The 23,922-nt window shown below is 43.3% G+C and overlaps 1 protein-coding gene across 1 annotated transcript in view; it reads left to right on the forward strand.

Moving 5' to 3' along the window:
* The window catches only part of LOC146064155 (glutathione S-transferase A4-like), a 56,926-nt gene extending 38,329 nt beyond the window's left edge, over window positions 1-18,597 (forward strand). Inside the window, exons 4-7 of the mRNA XM_083177339.1 lie at window positions 4,176-4,308; window positions 7,416-7,557; window positions 9,245-9,376; window positions 18,293-18,597. Coding sequence (XP_083033465.1) covers window positions 4,176-4,308; window positions 7,416-7,557; window positions 9,245-9,376; window positions 18,293-18,433 — 548 coding nt within the window. The 3' untranslated portion in view covers window positions 18,434-18,597. The remainder of the gene's footprint in view (window positions 1-4,175; window positions 4,309-7,415; window positions 7,558-9,244; window positions 9,377-18,292) is intronic.
* Window positions 18,598-23,922: the final 5,325 nt, after the last annotated feature.

Genomic DNA, 23,922 nt, shown 5'->3' on the forward strand with positions numbered 1-23,922 from the left:
GGTATACATTGCTGTGCAGGCCAACAATGTACAGTATACGTTACCGCTGCCACTGGCCACCTATTATTATTATTATTATTATTATTATTATTATTATTATTATTTATTTGGATGTAAATCCGGCACTCCCGCCAAATGTAGGTAAATTGGCCAGTGCCCTCTACTGCAAATAAGTAGGTTTTGAAGAAATATGAAGCGGCACTCCTGATGACAGTCTGGTAACAGACCAAAACGTAGAATGATGCTTAAATAAGGAATCCCCTTTATTTCACTAAAGAACTGGAGTGCCGCTTCATATTTCTTAAAAAAAAAATATAAATATATATATATATATATATATATATATATATATATATATATATATATATATATATATATATATATATATAAAGCAAGAGAACTGGCACTCCTGGACTTGGGTGTAAGCCAAGGTAGCTTGCCCTGGTGCCTGCAATAAGGAACCTTGCAGTCCCAATGATAAGTAACCAAATAAAGGGCACACAGGGTCTTCAGGTAGGTGAAAACAAACGGACTGGTTTATTACACAGTCATAGGTGTGTCAACGTTTCGGGGTCGCCCCCGTCGTCAGGACAAGTGACGACGGGGGCGACCCCGAAACGTTGACACACCTATGACTGTGTAATAAACCAGTCCGTTTGTTTTCACCTACCTGAAGACCCTGTGTGCCCTTTATTTGGTTACTATATATATATATATATATATATATATATATATATATATATATATATATATATATATATATATATATATATATATATATATATATATATATATATATATATATAGAAAGTGCACAGGTGTATCAATCCAGCGCTAGTTTGCGATCCTCACAGCCAGCTAGCAATGGGTTAAGGCCAACCCTTTTCAAAGGTACACTAAGTCCCAATCCGGACTGCAGCTCACTCCGCAAGATTCCAGGACCCCAGGAATCAAACAACAATCTGCAGAAACATAACAACAGAGGAGCGCTCCATAGTGTAAAACTGATTTTTTAATAAGCATAAAATTGCTCCGGTGCAGTCTAGGTGGACTCGTACCAGAAATAAAACAGGTGTGGGATGGGTACCACAAGGCGTATAATAACAAAGACCAGGCTTATCTCCTACCACCTCCGGGGCGCTGCGGACATGATCGGTATCCCGTCGGGCTCACACAAAGTGGGACACGGCGTTCCGAGAGTCCTAGCAGGAACAGATGAGGCAGGGGAGACCCGGCGTACAAGCAGGCTGACGTCACCAAGCCCGAACGCGTTTCGTATAGGAACTTCGTCAGAGGGCGTCTCTGACGAAGTTCCTATACGAAACGCGTTAGGGCAGGGCTTGGTGAAGTCAGCCTGCTTGTACGCCGGGTCTCCCCTGCCTCATCTGTTCCTGCTAGGACTCTCGGAACGCCGTGTCCCACTTTGTGTGAGCCCGACGGGATACCGATCGTGTTCGCAGCGCCCCGGAGGTGGTAGGAGATAAGCCTGGTCTTTGTTATTATACGCCTTGTGGTACCCAGCCCACACCTGTTTTATTTCTGGTACGAGTCCACCTAGACTGCACCGGAGCAATTTTATGCTAATTAAAAAAAATCAGTTTTACACTATGGAGCGCTCCTCTGTTGTTATGTTTCTGCATATATATATAATTTTTTTTTTTTTTTTTTTTTTTTATGGTGGTAACGTATACATGTAACTCCCCCTTGGCAACTAGCACTTTACTAACCCATGGCATGAAGGCTCTAGCATTGAGCAAGAAACCCCTAGCAATTAACATGTAGGTAAGCAGTACTAATGTGGCATAATATGTAATCGCCATTGCGGTGTGTGATATAATATGAAATGAGCATCACGGTGTGTTGCATAATATTTAATGGGCATCACAGTGTGTGGCAATATGTGTAATAGGCAATGGTATGTGACTTATTGGGCATCACGGTGTATAGCATAATGTGTAATAGCCATCGCAGTGTGTGGCATAACATGTAATGTGCATTATGATGTGTGGCATAATGTGTAAGTGGCATTATGGTGTGCAAAATCAAGAATAAAATATTTAGCAAATATTAAAAACCATGATAAGGTGCGTAAAGGGCAAGCAGTGGGTGGACCACTGTAAGGGAATCTCTCAAAACAAAGGTGGTAACCCTAATTATATTATGGCAGTAGAGTATATACTGTTGGCGCAGGTGAACGGAATTCTCCCTACATGCACAGTTTTCAAATACAATTGCAGCCATGAACATGGGTGGGATTTCCCCAGATGGGGCAGCATGTACCTGATCTCTGGGCTCTCAATATATGCAGCCCAGTGATCAGTTTTCAATCAGGCATCAAGAACAGAAATGCACTGAATAAAATGGCCGCTGCTCCCACCTTTGGAATTCAAACGCAGACCATTATGTAAATAGACTTTTATTTGAAATATTGGTAATTGTGTACATCACGGCGCCCATCGCATCGCAGACCATATCGCATGATGTTCCACAATGTCATACAATGCGATGGGATGCGATTATAACTTGTATAAGCACCCTAATGGGTGCTTGCAATGTTTAAATGCACCCCCACGCCACCCCCAAAGTATAAACGTGAACCCGAAGCATGGCGAGCGCAGCGGTACACGTCCTACGACCTTTTCATACCCCCACTATCCACGTCGGCGTGGAGTTGATGTTATAAAGTGTGGCGAGCGCAGCGAGCCACCGAGCCCGAAGCAAGGCGAGCGGATGCGCAGAACTTCACAGGTACACGTGTCACCTCACGGGGCTCGCTGCGCTTGCCACGCTTCGGGCTCGGTGGCTCGATGCGCTCGCCACACATTATAAAATCAACTCCACGCCGACGTGGATAGTGAGGGTATTAAAAGTTCGTAGGACGCGTACCGCCACCCCTCGCGGACTCGCTGCGCTCGCCACACTTCGGGTTCACGTTTGTACTTGGGGGGTGGCGTGGGGGTGCATTTAACATTGTATATGGGGCAAAATCGCATCGCATGCCATCGGGTGTATGGCATGCGATGCGATCAAAAATCGGTCGACTAATTACCGTGGGCGCCGTGCTAGTACACAAGTAATGAAAGATTTTCAACAAAGTCTTTCACCTCGTGAAAATCTCTTGCTCTTTTGAAATTAAAATCTTCTAGTGTGTATGGCCCTTAACAGACAATTCAACAGATTTTTAGACTCTGAATCACTTAAGGTGCGTACACACGGGCATTTATCACTGGCAATATGGTCGCTGAGTAACCAGATTGCCAGCAATTGGAGTGTGCATCGGCAATAATTCGCTGGGTGTACGCTCCCGTTTTCAGCCCCACTGAGACCAGTTGATCCCCTCTGTGGCTCCCCCGGCAGAGGTTCCCTTTCATCAGCTCTGGTCACTGATGAAAAGGAAATGCTGAGCAATATATCGCCCCCGTGTGTACACAGCTTGACTGAGATTAGAAAAGTCATCAGTCTGATGGTCAGCAATATGAAGTCCAGACCCCATGCTGAGAAGGCTGGGACCCGCTTTAGGGTCAGGACACACAGTTTGTGAACTGCTGCTTTATATTAACCACTGGCTTTACAGTAACCCACTGACTTTCTGTCAGTCTTCATGCAGCTAAATGTTGGCAGCCTTTCCCTTGTCCACAAAATTGTGTGAGAAGAGTACAGTGCTTTGTAGTAGGGGGAAGTTGTCACTCACGGTGATCAGTGGTAGTTTATTTTTACCAATGGACTGCAGCACCCCCAGGTAAAAAACCTGCCACTCTGAAGCCAGATGCAGTCTGTGGCAATGACTTCCTATTGGAAGTTTGACCAGCCAGTCACCAAAGGCAGTCCCATTGGGAGGTGTTCCCTCCCTCCGGGGCTGCCTCTTTAGCTCCTATGGGCTGCAGACAAATCCATAGAACCAGGGGTATGTGCATGCACAGTACCTAGTTCGGTACTGGGCATATGCCAGTCTCCGTGCCGAAGCAGCCCATAGAAGATGGAGAATGCGCAGTACTGATGTGGGTACCGCCCATGTGCCAGTCCTGGGGCCTGTCATAATTGCACAGGCACTGGGAGGAGCAGCGGGGACCGGCCAGGAGTACTAGCAGCAGGCCTCCTCCTACTGATTTCCAGAGGGTGTGTGTGTATAGTATGTATATAATAATAATAATAATATATACTTTTGCCTTTTGCAGATGGATCATTGCTATTTCAACAAACCCCAATGGTGGAAATCGATGGGCAGAAGTTAGTACAGACTAAAGCCATACTGCGATACATTGCCGAGAAGCATGGCTTGCATGGGAAGGACCTGATGGAGAAAGCTTTGTAGGACCATTTCTTATATACAATATCATCAATGCACTGTAAAATGCAACTATATATATATATATATATATATATATATATATATATATATATATATATATATATATATATATATATATATATAGTGCCTTGCTAAAGTATTCACCCCATTGGCTTTTTTACCTATTTTGTTCATTACAACTGGCATGTCCAAACTGTGGCCCTCCAGTTGTTGTGAAACTACACATCCCAGCATACTTTGCCAAAGTTTTAGCATTTTCTAATAGCAAAACTGTGGCAAGGCATGATGGGACTCAACACAACAGCTGGAGGGCCACCGTTTGGACATGCCTGCATTACAACCTGTAATTTAATTATTATTTTATCTGAATTTTATGTGAAGGATCTGCACAAAATTGTCCAAATTGGTTAAGTGAAATATATATAAAAAAGATTTACTTGAAATCACAATTTGCATGTGCATATCTGTTCCACCCCCCACACACTTTGCTTTGAAGCCCCTTCAAAATTTCTGGTGCAACCAATTACCTTCAGAAGTCACATAATTGGTGAAATGAAGTCCACCAAGTGATCTGTCGGTATAAACACACATTTTCTGACAGGCCCCGGAGGCTACAACACCACTAATAAGCAAGAGGCATCACTCCATGAAGACCAATGAGCTCTCCAACAAGTCATGGACAAAGTTATTGAGAAGTACAAGTCAGGGTTGGGTAATAAAAATAAATCCAAATCTTTTGATCCCCGGAACGCCATTAAAGTCAAATGGAAAGCACAAGGTACCATGACAGACCTGCCAAGAGTGCCACCCACCAAAAGGCATAAACCAGGTAAAGAGGGCATTAATCAGAGGCAGCACAGAGACCAAAAGTAACCCTGAAGGAGCTGCAGATTTCTACAGCAGAGACTGGTTTATCTTCGCATAGACCACAATAAGCCGTACGCTCTAAAGACCTGTTTGCCTGTGATTCGTAACTGGGACCGAGGTTCTCCTTCCACCAAGACAATGACCTGAAGCATGCTGCTAAAGCAACACTCCAGTGGTTTAAGGGGAAACCTACAATCGGAATTGCCTAGTATGTAAAGCACAGATGTCCATCCAATAGAGCAGGCTTTCCCAACCACGGTCCTCAAGGCACGCCAACAGTGCAGGTTTTAGTGATATCCAGGCTTGAGCACAGGTGACTTTAATTAGTACCCGAGTGATTCTGATTAATCCATCTGTGCTGAAGCCTGGATATCACTAAAACCTGCACTGTTGGTGTGCCTTGAGGACCGTGGTTGGGAAAGCCTGCAATAGAGAATCTGTGGTCAGACTTGAAGATTGCTGTTCACAAGCAGAAATCATCCAACATGAAGGAGCTGGAGCAGTTTTGCCTTAAGGAATGGGCAAAAATCCCAGTGGCAACATATGGCAAGCTCATAGAGACTTATCCAAAGCGACTGGCAGCTGTAATTGGCACAAAAGGTGGCTCTGCAAGTACTGACTTTAGGGGGGTGAATAGATATGCACGCTGACGTTTTCTGATATTTTGCCCGATTTGTTTTTTGCTTCTTCAAAGTTGTAGGCATGGTCTGTGACTGAAATTCTGCAAAGCTTCAAACAATCCATTTTAATTCTAGATTTTGAAACAAGAAAACCTGAAAAATGCCAAGTGGGGTGAAGTGTGTGTGAGTGTGTGTGTGTGTGTGTGTGTGTGTGTGTGTGTGTAATAATATATATCTCTATATATATATATATATATATCTCTATATATATATATATATATATATATATATCTATATCTATATATATATATATATATATCTCCCTGTGCACTCACGGTTAAGTAGTCCTCTTAGGTGTGCTGCTGCAGATTGCCACAAAGTGGCTATTCCGATCCTATTGAAGTAGGCTGTGCGCTCACCACATTTTTCATTTGCAAAAAAAGTATTTAATCCCTAAAGTGACTGCATAAATCCAATGTTTCAGTCCTGCTGTGTACCTTTTAATCATGGTCCTGTGCACTATATGCCTCCTAGCCAGCAAATGACTGGCTAGGAGGCATATGGTGCACTTATGCCTCTTCGATCATGGCATGGTCCCATGTGCCGGATCTCAGAAGCACTGTTCAATGGAGCTAGGATTTGCTTGTCTCAACTATGCAAAAAATAAATAAATTAAAAAAAATAGAATATATATATCTATCTATATATATCATCATACACCCCTATTGCGGTTTAGCATAGTTCCACTTTAGATATTATCCACTTTTTAAGGTTATTATACACTTTTTGTATTCATCCTCTAGGACAGTGGTTCCCAAACTGTGTGCCGTGGCTCCCTGGGGTGACTTGGGACACTTGCATGGGTGCCTTGGGTTGGTGATACAAGACCAACTAAAATTATTTATGGACAAAGCCAGTTCTGGTGGCTGCCAATCATAAAATGTGTACAAACAGAACCCTTTATATGTGATCCTTAGGTTCAGTTATATTGTAAACACAATTCACTTTTATTTATTTATTTATTTATTTATTTATTTATTTAGTATATTTTTTTTTTGCCTAGGGGTGCTGTGAATAAACTATTGTACTCCTTGTAAAAAGTTTGGGAACCCCTGCACTAGGCTGAATACAAAAGCAATGTTTTCATTTCTGGGAGGCCGCTTTACTATCTAACCTCAGCAACTCTGTAGCCTAGAAAATTGCATTTGGGTACAAACCTGAATTAGGCCAGGGGTTCCCAAACTTTTTGGAATCACGGCACCCTAGAGCATCAAAATGTTTTCAAGGCACCCCTAGGCCAAATGTTTCTTATTGAGAAATTCAGGAAAAAATATAAAAGTAAGTACATTGTGTTTATATGTCACAGTTATGTGGTGAGGGACAGGATTTGCTTCTGTTTGTCCATATATATTATGATTGGCAGCCACTAGCACTGGTTTTGCCTGTTACATTGCACATAACTAATATGAATTGGTCATGGTCCACCAACCCAAGGCTCCCCTGCAAGTGTCCTGAGGCACCTCAGGGTGCCTAGGCACACAGTTTGGGAACCACTGAGTTAGGCCCATAATTACTTTAATTCTACTGCCAATATGTGATGTCTTCATTTATGTCTTTAGCATTGACATGTATGCGGAGGGTATCATGGATTTTGTGGAGTTAATTTTGTGGTTTCCGTTTGTGGTGCCGGAAAATAAAGAGAAACACATTGATACCATTGTGCAAAAAGCAAAGCATCGGTATTTCCCGGTGTATGAAAAGGTAATACATTTTATTGTACCCTTTCCAATCTGTACATGTTCTTATTTCTATCTAGTAGATGCAGAGTATAATGGCCTTTATTCTAAAGGTGGCCATACATCAGAACGAGATTGTATGCAATCATACAATCTCGACTGGTCGTTTGATTGACAGCATGCAGATTGTGTGCACACAACCTTCCTGGTTGGTGGATTGGTCTACTGATCAGACCAATCATTGGTGGATTGGTCTGCTGATAAGTTGGGATTGTAATTTATTTGGTCCGCGCGTTGGCACAGGGTTTTTTTTTTTTTTTTGTATCTGTGCAGGTGCATTTCTGTAGCATGTTTTGTAGCTATGCACTGTGGCAATGCCATGCGCTTACTCTGCTAACCTATTCCCATGATGCAATGCTTCAGTAGACAACATACATTTGCTGCATAATTCCTTGGAACTTTTCTCCATTGCAGTATGTGACAATGGGGCAGATGTATTAAACCTTAACGAGATAAATGCAAGGCTGATGAAGAGAGATAAACGTCCAGCCAATCACCTGCTAACTGCCATGTTACAGGCTGAGTTTGAAAAAAGTCAGAAAGGAGCTGATTGGCTGGACGTTTATCTCTTTATCACCCTTGCATTTATCTCTTGTTAAGGCTTACTACATCTGCCCCAATGCTCCTAAACACACATTTGTCTGAATGAGCACTTAACAACAATATTAATACGCTCTGATATATTTAGCAACATCGTCCTACATCACGGTCAGAACCTATTATAATTATGGACTTTTGCATTTTCCCTTATAGTAAGTGAAAAAATTATTCTTCACCTACTTTTGTAGGAATAAGGTGATGCATATAAAGGTAACACAGGAGATAACATGAATATCTCCTGTTTCCTTGCAATCCCATCATTGCCTGCTCTTCCCATGCACTAGTGTAGGAACCCAATACCGCAAAGCTGATAATTGAAAGTTGCTGGAGTTTGTGTGGGAACTGATGCCTTTACATGGCATTAGTTACTGGAGCCCACGTCTTCCTGAAGTAGATCTGGATTTTGATTAGGAATCCTTTGTCCCCTCCAGCAGAGTAATACCCCTTTCACATTGCAACTATTTACCAGGTACAAGCAGTTTTGACCCGGTAATTAGTGGGATGTGAAGGGGATTACAGTGTCCCTTAAATGGGTAACAACACAGCAATACGTAGCAGTAAAAAAGCAAAGTTCTTACTGGTTCTTTGCCGTGTTGTGAACGGGTTAAATGGGTTGAGCGACCCATTTCCTGTTCACACTATGAAGGAGGCAGTGCCTGGAGCAGCGCCAGCTCTAAGTGCTGCCTCTCCCCCGCCTCAGATGATGTGCCACTCCCCAACGTGCCCCCAGATGTCAGCGAGCTGGCAATATTGCCTGTTCGCTGTGGGGACTGACCCGTTTCAAAGTCCCAGTGCGAACCTTCATTTTGTGATGTGGAAGCAGCATAAATTACAATTGGCGGAAGTGTTCGTGATGGGGTTTCCAAAGACAGCATGTTTTCATAGCCGCACTCTACTGGACCAATTCAATATTACTCCAGTACATAGTTTAGTGTTTACCAAAGCAACTTAGAGTCAGATGCAAAGTCAATAGCGGGCTCTATAGGACAGTGATGAATATGCTCTTTAGTATTTGTTAATGGGAATTGACATGCATTTTCTGTATGTATAAGGTCTTAAGAGATCATGGTGAGAAGTATCTAGTTGGAAATCGACTTACTGTGGCTGATGTACTTCTGCTGGAGGCCATTCTGATGGGGGAAGAAAAGAATGCTGATATACTCTCTGAGTTTCCTCTCCTTCAGGTAATTTCCCATTTGGAAATGTAAAACTTCATTAGAATAATAATTGTACTTCTAAAACACTTTCTCCTAAATAAATCAAGGTGCTTTGATTATGTTCAGTAAGCAGGAAAACTGTTTACCAAGTTGGGAGTTCTATTGAAGACGAGATGTTTCCCACACCAACCAGTCAGATTCTATCAATTCTCTTCTAGAAAGTGCTAAATAAATAAGACGTAGAATCTGATTGTTTGGAATGGGAAACATGCCATCTTCCATAGGATCACATTGTTTAGCACGCCAATAGTAGCAACCACATGTCCAATATACAGTATTCTAATCCCAACATTACTCCACTCTCCCGCAGCCTAACTCTAACCTTTCCCCTAGTACCTAACACTAATACTGCTTTCAGACAAATGCAGGGTTGGGGACTTTTAAATGGTTCAGTCCCGGTGCGGTCTGTTCAGACTGCAGCAGCGAACCCACAATATTGCTGGTTTGCTGATATCATGAGGGGGCGCAGCGGAGCGTCATTGGGGGCAGAGGAGGAGCGCTTAGAGCTGGTGCTGCCTCCTCCATACTGTGAACGGGAAATTGGTTGCTTGACACGGTTAACCCATTCACATTGCACAGCAACATGGCAATGAACTGGTATGAACTCCTTCTTTTTACCCGGTTCGAATGCCGGTGTTGCTACCTGTTAGCTGTAACTGGTAACCCCTTTCACATTGCACTAATTACCGTGCCAAACCAGCAAAAAAGCTTGTACCTGGTAATTATCTGCGATGGGATGGGACAACAGTGGCGTAGATAGTGTAAAGGCCCCCATACACTATGCGATTTGGGCACGATTTCACCCGATTCGGATGAATCGGGCCGTGAAATCGGCCCAAATCGCACTTGAAGACACCCCGTCCGATCCGATGCGCGCATCGGGTCAGGAGGTCGGACGGGCTGCACATAAGATTTGCTAAATCTTATGTGCAGCCCAGCCCCGGAGCCGTGCCATTGATTGGCTGAGACCTCTCTCAGCCAATCAGCGATTGGCTGAGAGAGGTCTCAGCCAATCAATGGCTTGCTAGTCATTCTGTATGGGCTTTTTATTTATTTTTTTTCAAGTTATCTGTTTTCCTCCCGGCTCTCGCCACTGCCCGGCAGCCAGCGTCATCCGCACTGCCCGGCGCGCTGCTCCCGCTGTCACCCTCCTCCTGCCCGGCTCCCTATGCAGCCTCCCCCTGCTCGGCTCTCTATTAGCCGGCATCCCCCTCCCGCTGATGTCCCCCGCACGGCTCCCTCCTCCTGCAGCTCCCCGGGGACCGCATATGATAAATCCATGCGATTTATCATATGCAAACCTTGGCACATCAAGTGCTTAATCGTGTGTCCCCCTCCCGGGGAGCTGCAGGGTGAAATCAGGTCCGACTTGTCCTTAGGACAAGTCGGACTAATGTATGGGGGCCTTAAGGCAGCCCCTGCTGCTGCTTGGGGAAGCGGGGGCTGCGTGGGTGCCGGCACCTGGCCGGGCCCCGGAGCACTTGCTGTTGTCCTCTCCTCTGTGGCTGCTGCTGCGCCTGTCACGTTGTCAGCAAATGGTGTCAGCATATGTATAGGCAGCGCTACTAGTGTCGGCAACTGGTGTGGGCATATGTATAGGCAGTGCTACTACTGTCAGCAACTGGTGTGGGCATTATTTATAGGCAGCGCTACTAGTGTCGGCAACTGGTGTGGACATATGTATAGGCAGCGCTACGAGTGTCGGCAACTGGTGTGGGCATATGTATAGGAAGCACTACTGCTGTCAGCAACTGGTGTGGGCATATGTATAGGCAGCGCTTCTACTGTCGGCAACTGGTGTGGGCATATGTATAGGCAGCACTACTGTTGTGGGCGTATATGTATAGGCAATGCTACTACTGTCGGCAACTGGTGTGTGCATTATTTATAGGCAGCGCTATTAGTGTCGGAAACTGGTGTGGGCATATGTACAGGCAGCACTACTACTGTCGGCAACTGGTGTGGGCATATGTACAGGCAGCACTACTACTGTCGGCAACTGGTGTGGGCATATGTAAAAGGCAGCACTACTGCTGTCAGCAACTGGTGTGGGCATATGTATAGGCAATGCTACTACTCTCGGCAACTGGTTTGGGCATTATTTATAGGCAGCGCTACTAGTGTCGGCAACTGGTGTGGACATATGTATAGGCAGTGCAATTAGTGTCGGGAACTGGTGTGGGCATAAGTACAGGCAGCGCTACTACTGTCGGCAACTGGTGTGGGCATATGTATAGGCAGCGCTACTACTGTCGGCAACTGGTGTGGGCATATGTATAGGCAGCGCTACTACTGTCGGCAACTGGTGTGGGCGTTATGTACAGTATAAGTTACGCTGCTACTGTCGGTAACTGGGATATATATATATATATATATATATATATATATATATATATATATATATATATATATATATATATATATATATATATATATATATATATATATATATATATATATATATTAGTCCAGGGTTCCCACACACTTGTGTAGGATATAGGGCACTCGCCGAAATTAAGAGTGTTAAACTCAATAATTTATCACCTTAGGTGCTGACTCCCCATCCTGGAGGTTCCTTCCACCTTTAACCACGCTGGCTCTTTTCTTCATAACAAGCTCCTTGACAAAGGTCCAAGGCAAGGACCGAAACGTTGGAGCATATGAAGCACCTTTTCTGTGGAATAAATCAATGCCTTTGATGATAAATTATTGAGTTTAACACTCTTAATTTCGGCGAGTGCCCTATATCCTACACAAGTGTGTGGGAACCCTGGACTATATTTGGGTGTATACCTAAAAATATACACTCTTTATAAGGCACCCCAAGTTGCACTAGATGTGTGCGAGTGCGGTCTTCCTCTGTAATATATATATATATATATTATTGCAAAAGTGCAATATCGTTTTATTTAAAAAGACAAATATAAAAAAAACGCAAGTGGTCACTCTATGTACAAAACTCGTACCGAGTTATACGTCTGGAGTGGACTGGTTACCACTAGATTCAACAATATTTCCACTGGCAAGTTCAGCATACACAATGTCACCGCTACAGAGTGGTTGTAACTCACGGGACCTCTGCAAGGCAGAACGGGGATAATTGCCGGCGTCTCCGGCTGCTGCAGGCTGGAAGCGTGTGCTGGTTGCCAGGGTCTTGGATCACGTCACGTTGGCCACGCCCCTATGCGTTTCGTCAGAGACTTCGTCAGTGGGGTGCTTATATATATATATATTGTCAGGAAATAAAAACTCAATCACAATGTAGCACTTTTCAGGAGCTCCTACCAGCCAGTGAAGGAGCTCCTGAAAAGTGCTACATTGTGATTGAGTTTTTATTTCCTGACAATCGCTGTATTTTATCCATATAAGGCTGGTGGAGCCTTTACCCATCTTACCTATTGGAATGGAGTAATCCTACAATTAAGGACCATATTCACCCATACTCGACCAAAAGAACTCTGCACGTTAATGCACCTTATAATCGAATGATCTCCAAAACTACAAAGTTCAAAATCATCTACTAAATAGATCCTGTATATATATAACAGAGTCACTTACTACTGGAACACTTCTAGTGCCTCCAGCATCTACAGACCTGATATCTACTAACCTTACGGATTTTTCCCCCTGAACCATCATAATAGGGACCTAAACATCCTTTATTATCCGCGGATCTACACCCACATCTTGTCACTAAGCCTGCTTTTGCCTAACCCCCACATATGGATTTTACCTTGTACGAGTACTAAAAGTTGATCAAACCACATACTTGAAAATCATTTTGCTTTTACCCCTGAAGTCGTTCTGACGAAACGCGTTGGGTTTCAATAAAGAACTTTTTTATACCTTGAACAGATTGGCACGTCTCATTCGGGAAAGGGACAAATATCAACTGTCATTACACACATTGTATCAGTGTTGTATATTGCATTGAAGTAACTAGGTGGTACACCGTTCAGCGCTCTCCGATAGAACCCCCCATATATATATATATATATATATATATATATATATATATATATATATATATATATATATATATATATATATATATATATATATATATATAAACGTAGTATAGATGTAGACCCCTGGGGGTTAGAACATCACACGGCACTCCGGGATTTTCGTGAATATAGTGAAGTTTAATGCAACAGTTTCGAGGCTTAAAGCCCCTTCGTCAGGCTAACAGCAGGGATAAAGTACAAGTGACAAGGTGCTTACCTATATAGTGTATGAAAGGTCCCTTTGGCGCCATGGATCGTAGGCGGCATCAGACGTCGGAGCGGGAGTGGCCTGCGGCCGTGCTGACGCACGGAGACTCACCTCCTGTTTCCGGCTGTGTCTGGTTGGCTGCAGCGGCTTAGCGTCCCGTTGCCATGCACACAGGCGTGAGCTTGCGCCGTTGCCAGGGTTACTGGTGCCGCTGATCACTTGGCTGGGGACTAAACAGAAAAAATAGTGATATACAGTGCTGTGTGATTATATGTGGAAATATTCATACACCATAAAGTTAAAATGCAAGACAGCAGCAGGTAAATAATATATATTTAAGCGGGGATTAACTGCGGCAAAGCTGTAACCAGGATCAGTAATCGTATTGACACATACAAGTCGACCAACTGTGTCGACACTATATCAAAAAAATCAAAAAACTCAAAAAATGTCCCGAATGTTAGGTACGGATACTTTTAAAGAGGCCCTGATTTAGACACTCGATTTTAAGTGAGGGAGTTCCACATTATCCGTTCATTCAAGCCCTTGGGGGCTACAGTGTCCAATTTGTAGATCCATCGTGCTTCTAGCCTCAATAGTGCCTTGTGTCTGTCTCCTCCTCTCGGCATAGGGGGAACGTGATCAATAATGTAATACTTTAGGGAAGACAGAGGGTGTTGTAGACGCTTAAAATGAACAGCCACTGGTTGTTCCATGGGTCGATTTTCCAGCGCAGCCCTAATTGCAGATCGATGCTGCGCCATCCTTTCCTTAAATTCCCGTGTCGACATGCCGACATAGTAGAGCCCACATGGGCACACTATGACGTATACTATAAATCTTGTACTACATGTGAGTACATGTCTGATGCGGTATGTTTCATCAGTATGGGGATTTTTAAAGGAAGAACAGGGTATTAGATGTTGACATGTTGTGCATTTGATGCATCTGTAGCACCCATTGGTTTTAGTAGTGCGTGCTATATTTCTGCTGGTATCGAAACCCGTAATGTCGGTGTGGACCAGAAGGTCCCGTAAGTTCCTTCCTCGTCTGTAGCACGTCATTGGGCGAATTTTAGAGAAGCACAGGATCTCAGTACATATAAAGCAGAATTAAACAGACAACTATCTGACACTAAAGTGTACAAAAAACTGCATACAGACCCCACGGATAAATATCAGAAGGAGTTGACGACACTACTACAACAAGCAGTTACAGATAACAAAATCAGTAAAAAACTTATGGAGTCATTAACCACCAATCATCCCATTCTCCCCATACTCTACAGTGTACCTAAAATACACAAAAATGCCACATTACCACCCGGTCGCCCAATAATATCGGCCAAAGGAAGCCTGTTTCAACCAATTTCACAACTATTGGACAGTTTAATCCAACCTTTTGTAATCCAACAGGAAACACACCTCAGAGACACCACCGACTTTTTGAACCGTTTGCGCAGATTACCCAAATTGCCTCATGACACAATTATGTGTACTATGGACGTAACATCATTATACACCTCTATCCCCCATAATCAGGGACTTCTTGCTATGCAACAATTCCTGGATTCGTTGGGAGATTTATTCATTTTCGATAAAACCTTGTACCTCCAACTACTGGAACTTGTACTAACATGTAATTTTTTTCGTTTCGATGGTCAAATATACCTGCAACTAGAGGGCTGTGCCATGGGGTCGGCGGTGGCACCGTCATATGCCAACACCTTCATGGTCCAGCAAGAACGCCACTTCTTCAGCGAGAGCATCAGAAAGGATAATGTCATCCTACTATGTAGATTTATTGATGACCTCTTTATGCTATGGAGGGGACCCCCAGAGGAGTTCACCAGCCTGATGCAGGACATCAACTCCATGCCAGGGCCCATCAAGCTTTCATACAACTGGCATAGGGAGCACATTGAATTCCTGGATGTCTCTGTCACACTGAAGGATGGCTTTTTACATACCAATATCTTTTACAAAAACACAGATCGGAATACGCTGCTACTAGCTAGCAGCCATCACCCACCGCCCCTAAAGCGAGGGTTAGCGTATTCCCAGATGCTACGAGCAGCCCGCATTTGCAGTAACTCCATCCAATTACCGATTGAACTAGATGGCATCATTAACAAGTTCCACCAACGTGGTTATAACCTAAGGGAGTTGAAATTAGCAAAAAATAAAGTGTTACGTCTACAAAGAGATGATCTACTTAATGCTAGTGGATCCAGCAATAAGAACAAGGAGGTGTTCCCATGGATAACTACGTACGACACGAATAGTAGATTGATTCCGACAGCTAGCAAGGCTCTGTGGCCGATCTTAGCGACCGATAAAAATCTCCCGTGCTTCTCTAAAATTCGCCCAATGACGTGCTACAGACGAGGAAGGAACTTACGGGACCTTCTGGTCCACACCGACATTACGGGTTTCGATACCAGCAGAAATATAGCACGCACTACTAAAACCAATGGGTGCTACAGATGCATCAAATGCACAACATGTCAACATCTAATACCCTGTTCTTCCTTTAAAAATCCCCATACTGATGAAACATACCGCATCAGACATGTACTCACATGTAGTACAAGATTTATAGTATACGTCATAGTGTGCCCATGTGGGCTCTACTATGTCGGCATGTCGACACGGGAATTTAAGGAAAGGATGGCGCAGCATCGATCTGCAATTAGGGCTGCGCTGGAAAATCGACCCATGGAACAACCAGTGGCTGTTCATTTTAAGCGTCTACAACACCCTCTGTCTTCCCTAAAGTATTACATTATTGATCACGTTCCCCCTATGCCGAGAGGAGGAGACAGACACAAGGCACTATTGAGGCTAGAAGCACGATGGATCTACAAATTGGACACTGTAGCCCCCAAGGGCTTGAATGAACGGATAATGTGGAACTCCCTCACTTAAAATCGAGTGTCTAAATCAGGGCCTCTTTAAAAGTATCCGTACCTAACATTCGGGACATTTTTTGAGTTTTTTGATTTTTTTGATATAGTGTCGACACAGTTGGTCGACTTGTATGTGTCAATACGATTACTGATCCTGGTTACAGCTTTGCCGCAGTTAATCCCCGCTTAAATATATATTATTTACCTGCTGCTGTCTTGCATTTTAACTTTATGGTGTATGAATATTTCCACATATAATCACACAGCACTGTATATCACTATTTTTTCTGTTTAGTCCCCAGCCAAGTGATCAGCGGCACCAGTAACCCTGGCAACGGCGCAAGCTCACGCCTGTGTGCATGGCAACGGGACGCTAAGCCGCTGCAGCCAACCAGACACAGCCGGAAACAGGAGGTGAGTCTCCGTGCGTCAGCACGGCCGCAGGCCACTCCCGCTCCGACGTCTGATGCCGCCTACGATCCATGGCGCCAAAGGGACCTTTCATACACTATATAGGTAAGCACCTTGTCACTTGTACTTTATCCCTGCTGTTAGCCTGACGAAGGGGCTTTAAGCCTCGAAACTGTTGCATTAAACTTCACTATATTCACGAAAATCCCGGAGTGCCGTGTGATGTTCTAACCCCCAGGGGTCTACATCTATACTACGTTTATCTATACCTGCAAGGGCACCCAGGTTATTGCATTCAGTCTCTGGAAGTGCCGGGTCGTCCACATCTATATATATATATATATGAGACAGGGGTTTGGCACTCCTTGTAACAGCAAAAACAGCAGCGCCGGTGCCTACACAGAGGATTGGTAGGAGATTTGCGGTGAGGCACTCGTGGCAATTATAATCCAGAACAAAGCTAGCCAACAGGAGATAGCAGCTATCTCCTGTTGGCTAGCTTTGTTCTGGATTATAATTGCCACGAGTGCCTCACCGCAAATCTCATATATATATATATATATATATAATTACAGCGCTGCTACTGTTGGTAACTGGACATGATGTAGGCATATGCAGGAGTACTCTGGGCATAGGGTGGAGCATAATGTGTCGTAATGGGCATTATGGTGTGCTGCATATTGTGTAAGGAGCATCATGATGTATGACATAATTGAGCATTACTGTGAGTGGTGTTATGGGCATTACGGTGTTGTTAGTACTTTTATATGGCGACGCCCCTTTCTCGTGAAGCCACTCTCCTACATTTTGCTGCGCACTCTCCCTGTTTTGACTGTGGTGGTGGGGCAGTCACCTGGTGCAGGGTACCAAAATGGCTAGTTATGCCACTGGTTCTGTTGTGCTACTGTGTGGTGTAATTTGGAATGGGAGTACTATCGTACTGACCTCTGTTAATAACAGATATGCATTCTTTTTACACCAATATAAAGAAATATATTTAAAATAATGTATATGTCGCCTAGAAATGCTCCACAACGCTTCCATGCTACTCAGCCACTGGATGCAGGGTAGAGACCGATCTGCACCGGCTAGATATAAATAAATAAAGTGCAGTACATTTTGCGCAGCACTTTTTTTTTTGGGCAGGGGGGAGCAAAATTTAGAGTTACGCCGCTAATTGTTAGGATGGACATTCTGACCACCTAGTATGTGAAATAAAGGACATCCTATTAATTGTAATTATGCCCTTTAGCATCTGCATCATGAAAATCACAGTGTGGGTACTTTTTATATTGTTTATTCAAATGCTGAGCATTTAACTTAAAAATGGTTTCATTCCTGTTGACTAGGACTTCAAGGAGAGAACAAGCGAAATTCCTACAATCAAGGCATTCCTGCAGCCCGGTAGTCAGAGGAAACCTCCACCCGATGCTAAATATGTGGATGCAGTGAAGACCGTTCTGCTGATACAGCCAAAAGCGCCATTCTAATTAGCATGTACTGGGCCATGGAATGTAATGACATTTTAGTCCATGCCGTCTGGCTATTGCAACTGACACCTACATTTCCAACCTTTTTACAGAACTTTCATACTGTAGCTCAATTGTAACATTTGCCTTGATAAAAAAACATTAAAAGCGGTTTATACTCTCCAGTTGCCAAGTTTGGGTGTGTGTTTTAAAACACAAACAAAAAATAAATGTTTGCATCTCCAGAGGTGTTTGTCATATGCTCTGAACATGGTATTGATTGAATGTTGTAACACTCCAATGTACAGTCATTTTTACATGTTATACAGTAGTGTCACTATGGTTCATGCCAAACAGGCAGGGCATAAAGTGGTCCTGGAGAGGTAGTGGATCTCATTCTCTCCACCCCCCTTCACCCACACACATTAGGCAGAGCCAGGTCAATTGTTTTCAGCAGCCCCGGCAAACCATAAATTTGTGCCCAACTTCCTTAACTTTACAAAGGCACAGTGGTCTTGCAATGAGGGGGCTTGGTCACATATTAACCCCAGTTCCCGACACCCTAGCCAATCTTATTCACATTTCACCACATGTAGTGCTCCTAATTCCTATTTCTTCTTATAGTAGTGCCTCTTAATCACGTTACACCATTGGTGTAAGTTTATCCTAGTTGTCCAGAGGCAAGATAATTGTTGGTGCCCCCCTCCCCATGGCTGATGTTTAAAGCGGTCTTACTGTTATGAATACACATGCACACAGTGGTCAAAGTAGACATTTTGAAGTGGGGGTACAGAAAAGTTAAACCTATTTTTCTGTGTGAACCGAAGGCGTGCACGCTCCAGAAAAGGGGGTATGGCCACTCAAAAGGGGGCATGTCCTTAAGTGTAATGTACCACACCATATACCCCTTATATACCACACCATATACCCCTTATATACCACACCATATACCCCTTATATACCACAATAGTAGGATCCTTTATACTATCTAGTACTAGTGCCCTTTTTTATACATTATGCAACTTGATATTATTTAGAATTCCTATGGAATGAGCCAAAATTCACATTATGCCACACCGGATGAGCCAAAAATACCCACTGCCATGGTAGCACTGCCACTGCTGCTATTACATGGGAGAACATGTCACAACTTGTCAGGGAGGTTACCATGTCTGTGCCATCATCATTGTGCACATACATGGGGGGGGGTGTTCATGCTGCAGCATTGCCGTTGTTGACAATGTCCTCCCTCGTCCGAACATGCATGGACAAATGAGGGGGTTGTCAATGACTCACGGGAGCGTGCATCATACACACTGGAATATATTGGTCACAATATGGGTCAGAAAGTCCTTTCTGACCCATATTGTGACCAATATCGTCTAGTGTGTATGAGCCTTTACACCATTCACTTGGCAGTAAATTTGGGTGGCGAAGAGCCACCTAACGTATTAGCCTGAAAAAGTTTGGCACGCATTTAAAAAAAAAATTCCTTTAATACAAGTTACATTGTTTTCTTTGATTTGTTTTTTTTTCTAGCATTTTTTTTTCATAAAACATGAGGTGCTGTGTTTTGAGAAATAGGTTCTAGCAAATAATCTGCAGTAACCGTTTGCTCCAGTTTATATGGCCTTAACGATCACCATAGCTATTTGTCAGGTTGCCTCAAACAAATTGTACTTCGTTTCGGTATTTCCATTATTGATGCTGAAGGTCTTTGACGCAACCCAATACATGCTCACAGTCTGTTTTTGTTCTTTTTTTAAGACTACACTGCACAGAACTCTCAGAGTGGAACCTTCACTTATTTCTGCACTGCAGACTCTTTTTTTTTTATTTTTATTTTTTATTTCGTTTTTAAAACATTTACATTACATACGCTTGGATATATTTAACATGAACATTCATGTATTTATATCTCACATGTATACATTTACATTCACATACAAAACATTTAACATTTAACATTTACAGGTTCGTGTTCATTAATCTCAGTTGTTACAAGTGGTTATATAATAATTTATTTCCAAGGTTTTATAGGTTTCTCGATCTCTCTTAGTCTTGGGACTGTTCTTAAATCCCCCCAAGTGGTATTTTTTCCACATATTTTCTCCATATTTGCCATTTTTTTGTTACATTACTTTCTTGTACATCTAGTGTTTCCATCTTATATGCGTAATTTATTTTACTCATTACTAAATTTAGCTTTGGTGCTTGAGTTTGTTTCCAGTTCTGGCCTATTGCTGTTTTAGCTGCAATATATATCTGATTAACTACATATTTATTTTTTATTTTCTCTTCTTTGTTATATATGTGTAGCAATACCATTTGGGGGGTTAGGTTTATTTTTACTCCTGTTACTTGCCAGATTAGACATTCTATTTCGTGCCACAGACTTTTTAGACCCTTGCATGCCCAAAAGACATGCAGGAGATCCCCTCTTTCCTCCATACATCTCCAACATATATTTGGTTGTTGAGGACAAAATTTATTAATTTTTTCTGGTGTTAGATACGTCGCATAGAACAGTCTCAAAATTTTTTCTATATGGGAGCTGGATTTGGTCATCCCATGAATTGAGTTGAACAAATTAGTCCATTCCCCTTCATCCAGGGACACCTTAAGTTCTTGCTCCCATTTAAATTGTGGTATAATTTTCTCCTCCAATTTATTATTTAATATATAGGCATACCAAAATGTAATTCCCCCTTTATAATTCATATTTTTTATTTTATTTAACAAGATATTGGGGAGGTTTTCCAATGTGTCTTCGGATGTTGGGGACTCAGCCAACCAACTCCTTATTTGTAAATATTTATAAAAATTTACTGTCGATATATCATATTTTATCTGTAGTTGCGAAAAGGACATTAAGCCTTCTACTGAATATATATCTTGTAAGGTTTTTATACCCTTAGATTCCCATTCTTTTAGGTTTAAGTGTGGAATACATTTTGCTATTGTTCTTATTTCAGTTTGTCTTAATGGGGCTGTAAATTTATTTTTTGCACTGCAGACTCTTGTATCATTTCCAAAAATGCTGCTGTTTGGCCTTAAATATAGCTCCAACAAATGCAGGGCAACCAAATGAATCCAGTGGTCTTAAGGGAAGAGCTGTCCCCAGATGCAGATGCCTAAAATAATAAACTGACAATCATTTTCAACTTCTAATCTAAAATTTTCATTGACACAATGAATGCCATTGGAATTATTCGCTGCAAATGCCTTAATATTAAAGTATGAGAGTTTCCATTGTATCAATACAGAGTTTTGACATTTCTTTGTACCTTTCATAGATGTAATTGTAGCTGCTTTAGGAAAAGCTTGTTTGTTATTTTTCAGACAGTAAATTGTATATATTGGCTGTGTATTTTAACATTTATAGCATTTATTAAAGCTCTAGAGAATATACTAGCCAATCAGCTTCTGCCTTACATTTTCCATGCTGTGTTTGATTCATTGAGGCAACTCCAAAAAAAGTTTACACAAGCAAAAGTGCGACATGAAAAGGTTTTAAGGTTTCGGCGATGTGAATGTTTATCTTCTTACACATGGACCCCCAATTAGTGTACCGCGTTTGCACGCTATGCTTCAGGTAAGGGCTTTGCTGCGCTACCACTGCTCAACCACTGTGCTTGGCACACTTTACCACCAATCCTAGTCCATGTGTATGGTAAAATATGACTAAGTAAAAATGATGTTGACCATATGCAGTTTCGTCCACTGTCATGTTGACCTTTTCACCATGTCGACCATGTTTGTACTTTATCTCTCACAATTATCGGTCTCCAAGCTGTGATGTATATTCCCCTTGGAAGCTTAAGACAAAGCTGGTATCTTAACATGACAAAAGAAGGGGCGTGGCCTGACCGGGACCTAGATCAGACGCTGATCCGGAGAGCTCCGTCTAAGGACGCCATAAACTCACTAATTGCAGGCGCCTGGACCCCCGAAATTGCCCTCAACCCATCCAGCTAAGCGCCCAGATACCGGGGACGCCCGCTGGGTAGAGCAGCGGAGCCGGGAGACGCTACCAAGCCGGGGCACCCAGAGGCTTCCCCAAGTGAAGTTCTCCCTTCAGAAAAAAATAGTGGGTGCGATTTCAGGCTTTTAAACCTCCCTGCTCCCAAAGCCCAGCCGCCATTTTAAAACGCTGCACCAGCACACAACAGATCCTGGGCTATCTGTTTCAGCCCCCAGGCTACTAATAAGCCTTACAAGCCTTCATCATCAGACTGCTGCACTTTGAAGGGACTGTGTTCTCCCTCACTATAAAAACCGCACCTGCCTGACTTTTTATACCGATACAAACTACCAGGCAGCAGGGGCTCAGGTGCTGCATGCTGATTACAATACTCCCCTGCTCTTCTCCCAGGTCTATAGCCACAGGTGGAAACCACCATCCTCCACCACCCCACCACCAGAGCTCAGTGATGTTTGCATTTTACCCTGTATTATATTTTATTTTGCCTTTAAACTGACTTGACATCTGGCTCAGCAATTCTATACATTCTATATGAGTGAGGACTCCCAGTCCCGCCCCCTGATGCAGCTGTAGCAGGGGACTTCAGCTCCAATACCTGGTAGCCCGAAAACCTAATATACACGGCTTTTTGCCTACATAACCGCCGCCCGCCACTAACCCAACTCCCCCCTAACTGCACCCCGTTGTATGAAGCGCTATTACAACGCTATGCCGAGCAACCAAGCCCGCAGGAGAGACAAGGACCGCCAGACACCAGGTCCCAAGATGGCGCAAGAAGCCGGCTCCCGCCGAGCAGCACCAACCTCGCCGGCCCCAGACTCTAGGGGTCCCACTCCCACCCTGCACTTCTCTCACCAAGATGACCAGAGCGCTTCACACAGTGAGTGCCCGCAACCGCTCCAGACCCTACCTTCCCCCGATTCCCCAGTCACATATGGGGACATGATTATGGCCATCAGGACAGCTATAGGTCCTCTGCTAAAGGCACAGACTGATGATCTTGGCAGAAGGATAGATCAGCTCCAACAGAGAGTTATTTCCACAGAGCAAACAGTGTGTGCAAACTTTGCTGACATTACTGACTTGAAATCATCTCTTAAATCTGCAAACAAGGAAATAAACTACCTCCATAATAAAGTTCAGGACCTTGAAAACAGGTCCAGGAGATGTAACTTACGCCTGATAGGCATCCCTGAATCTGTGAAAGGACAGGATCTCTTTGACTTTATTAGAATCACCTTGCCAGAACTCTTGCATATTACAGACAGGTGTAATGATCTAATCATCGAACGCGCACACAGACTAGGCTCTCAACGCCCACAGGAAGGCGCCAGACCCCGTGCTGTAATATTCAAGACTTTAAACTTCCTACATAAGGAACTCATATGGATATCCTCTCGCAAAACCAGAGACATTACATGGCAAGGCCATAAGATCCTCGTTTTCCAAGATTATTCCGCCGAGCTTTCCAAAGCTAGGAGAGACTTCGCCCCCACCTGCTCCAGACTCATCCGCGACGGGATAA

This window comes from Crinia signifera, chromosome 3 (assembly GCF_055691185.1).
Source record: "Crinia signifera chromosome 3, ASM5569118v1, whole genome shotgun sequence".
In the NCBI taxonomy this organism is placed as follows: Eukaryota; Metazoa; Chordata; class Amphibia; order Anura; family Myobatrachidae; genus Crinia; species Crinia signifera.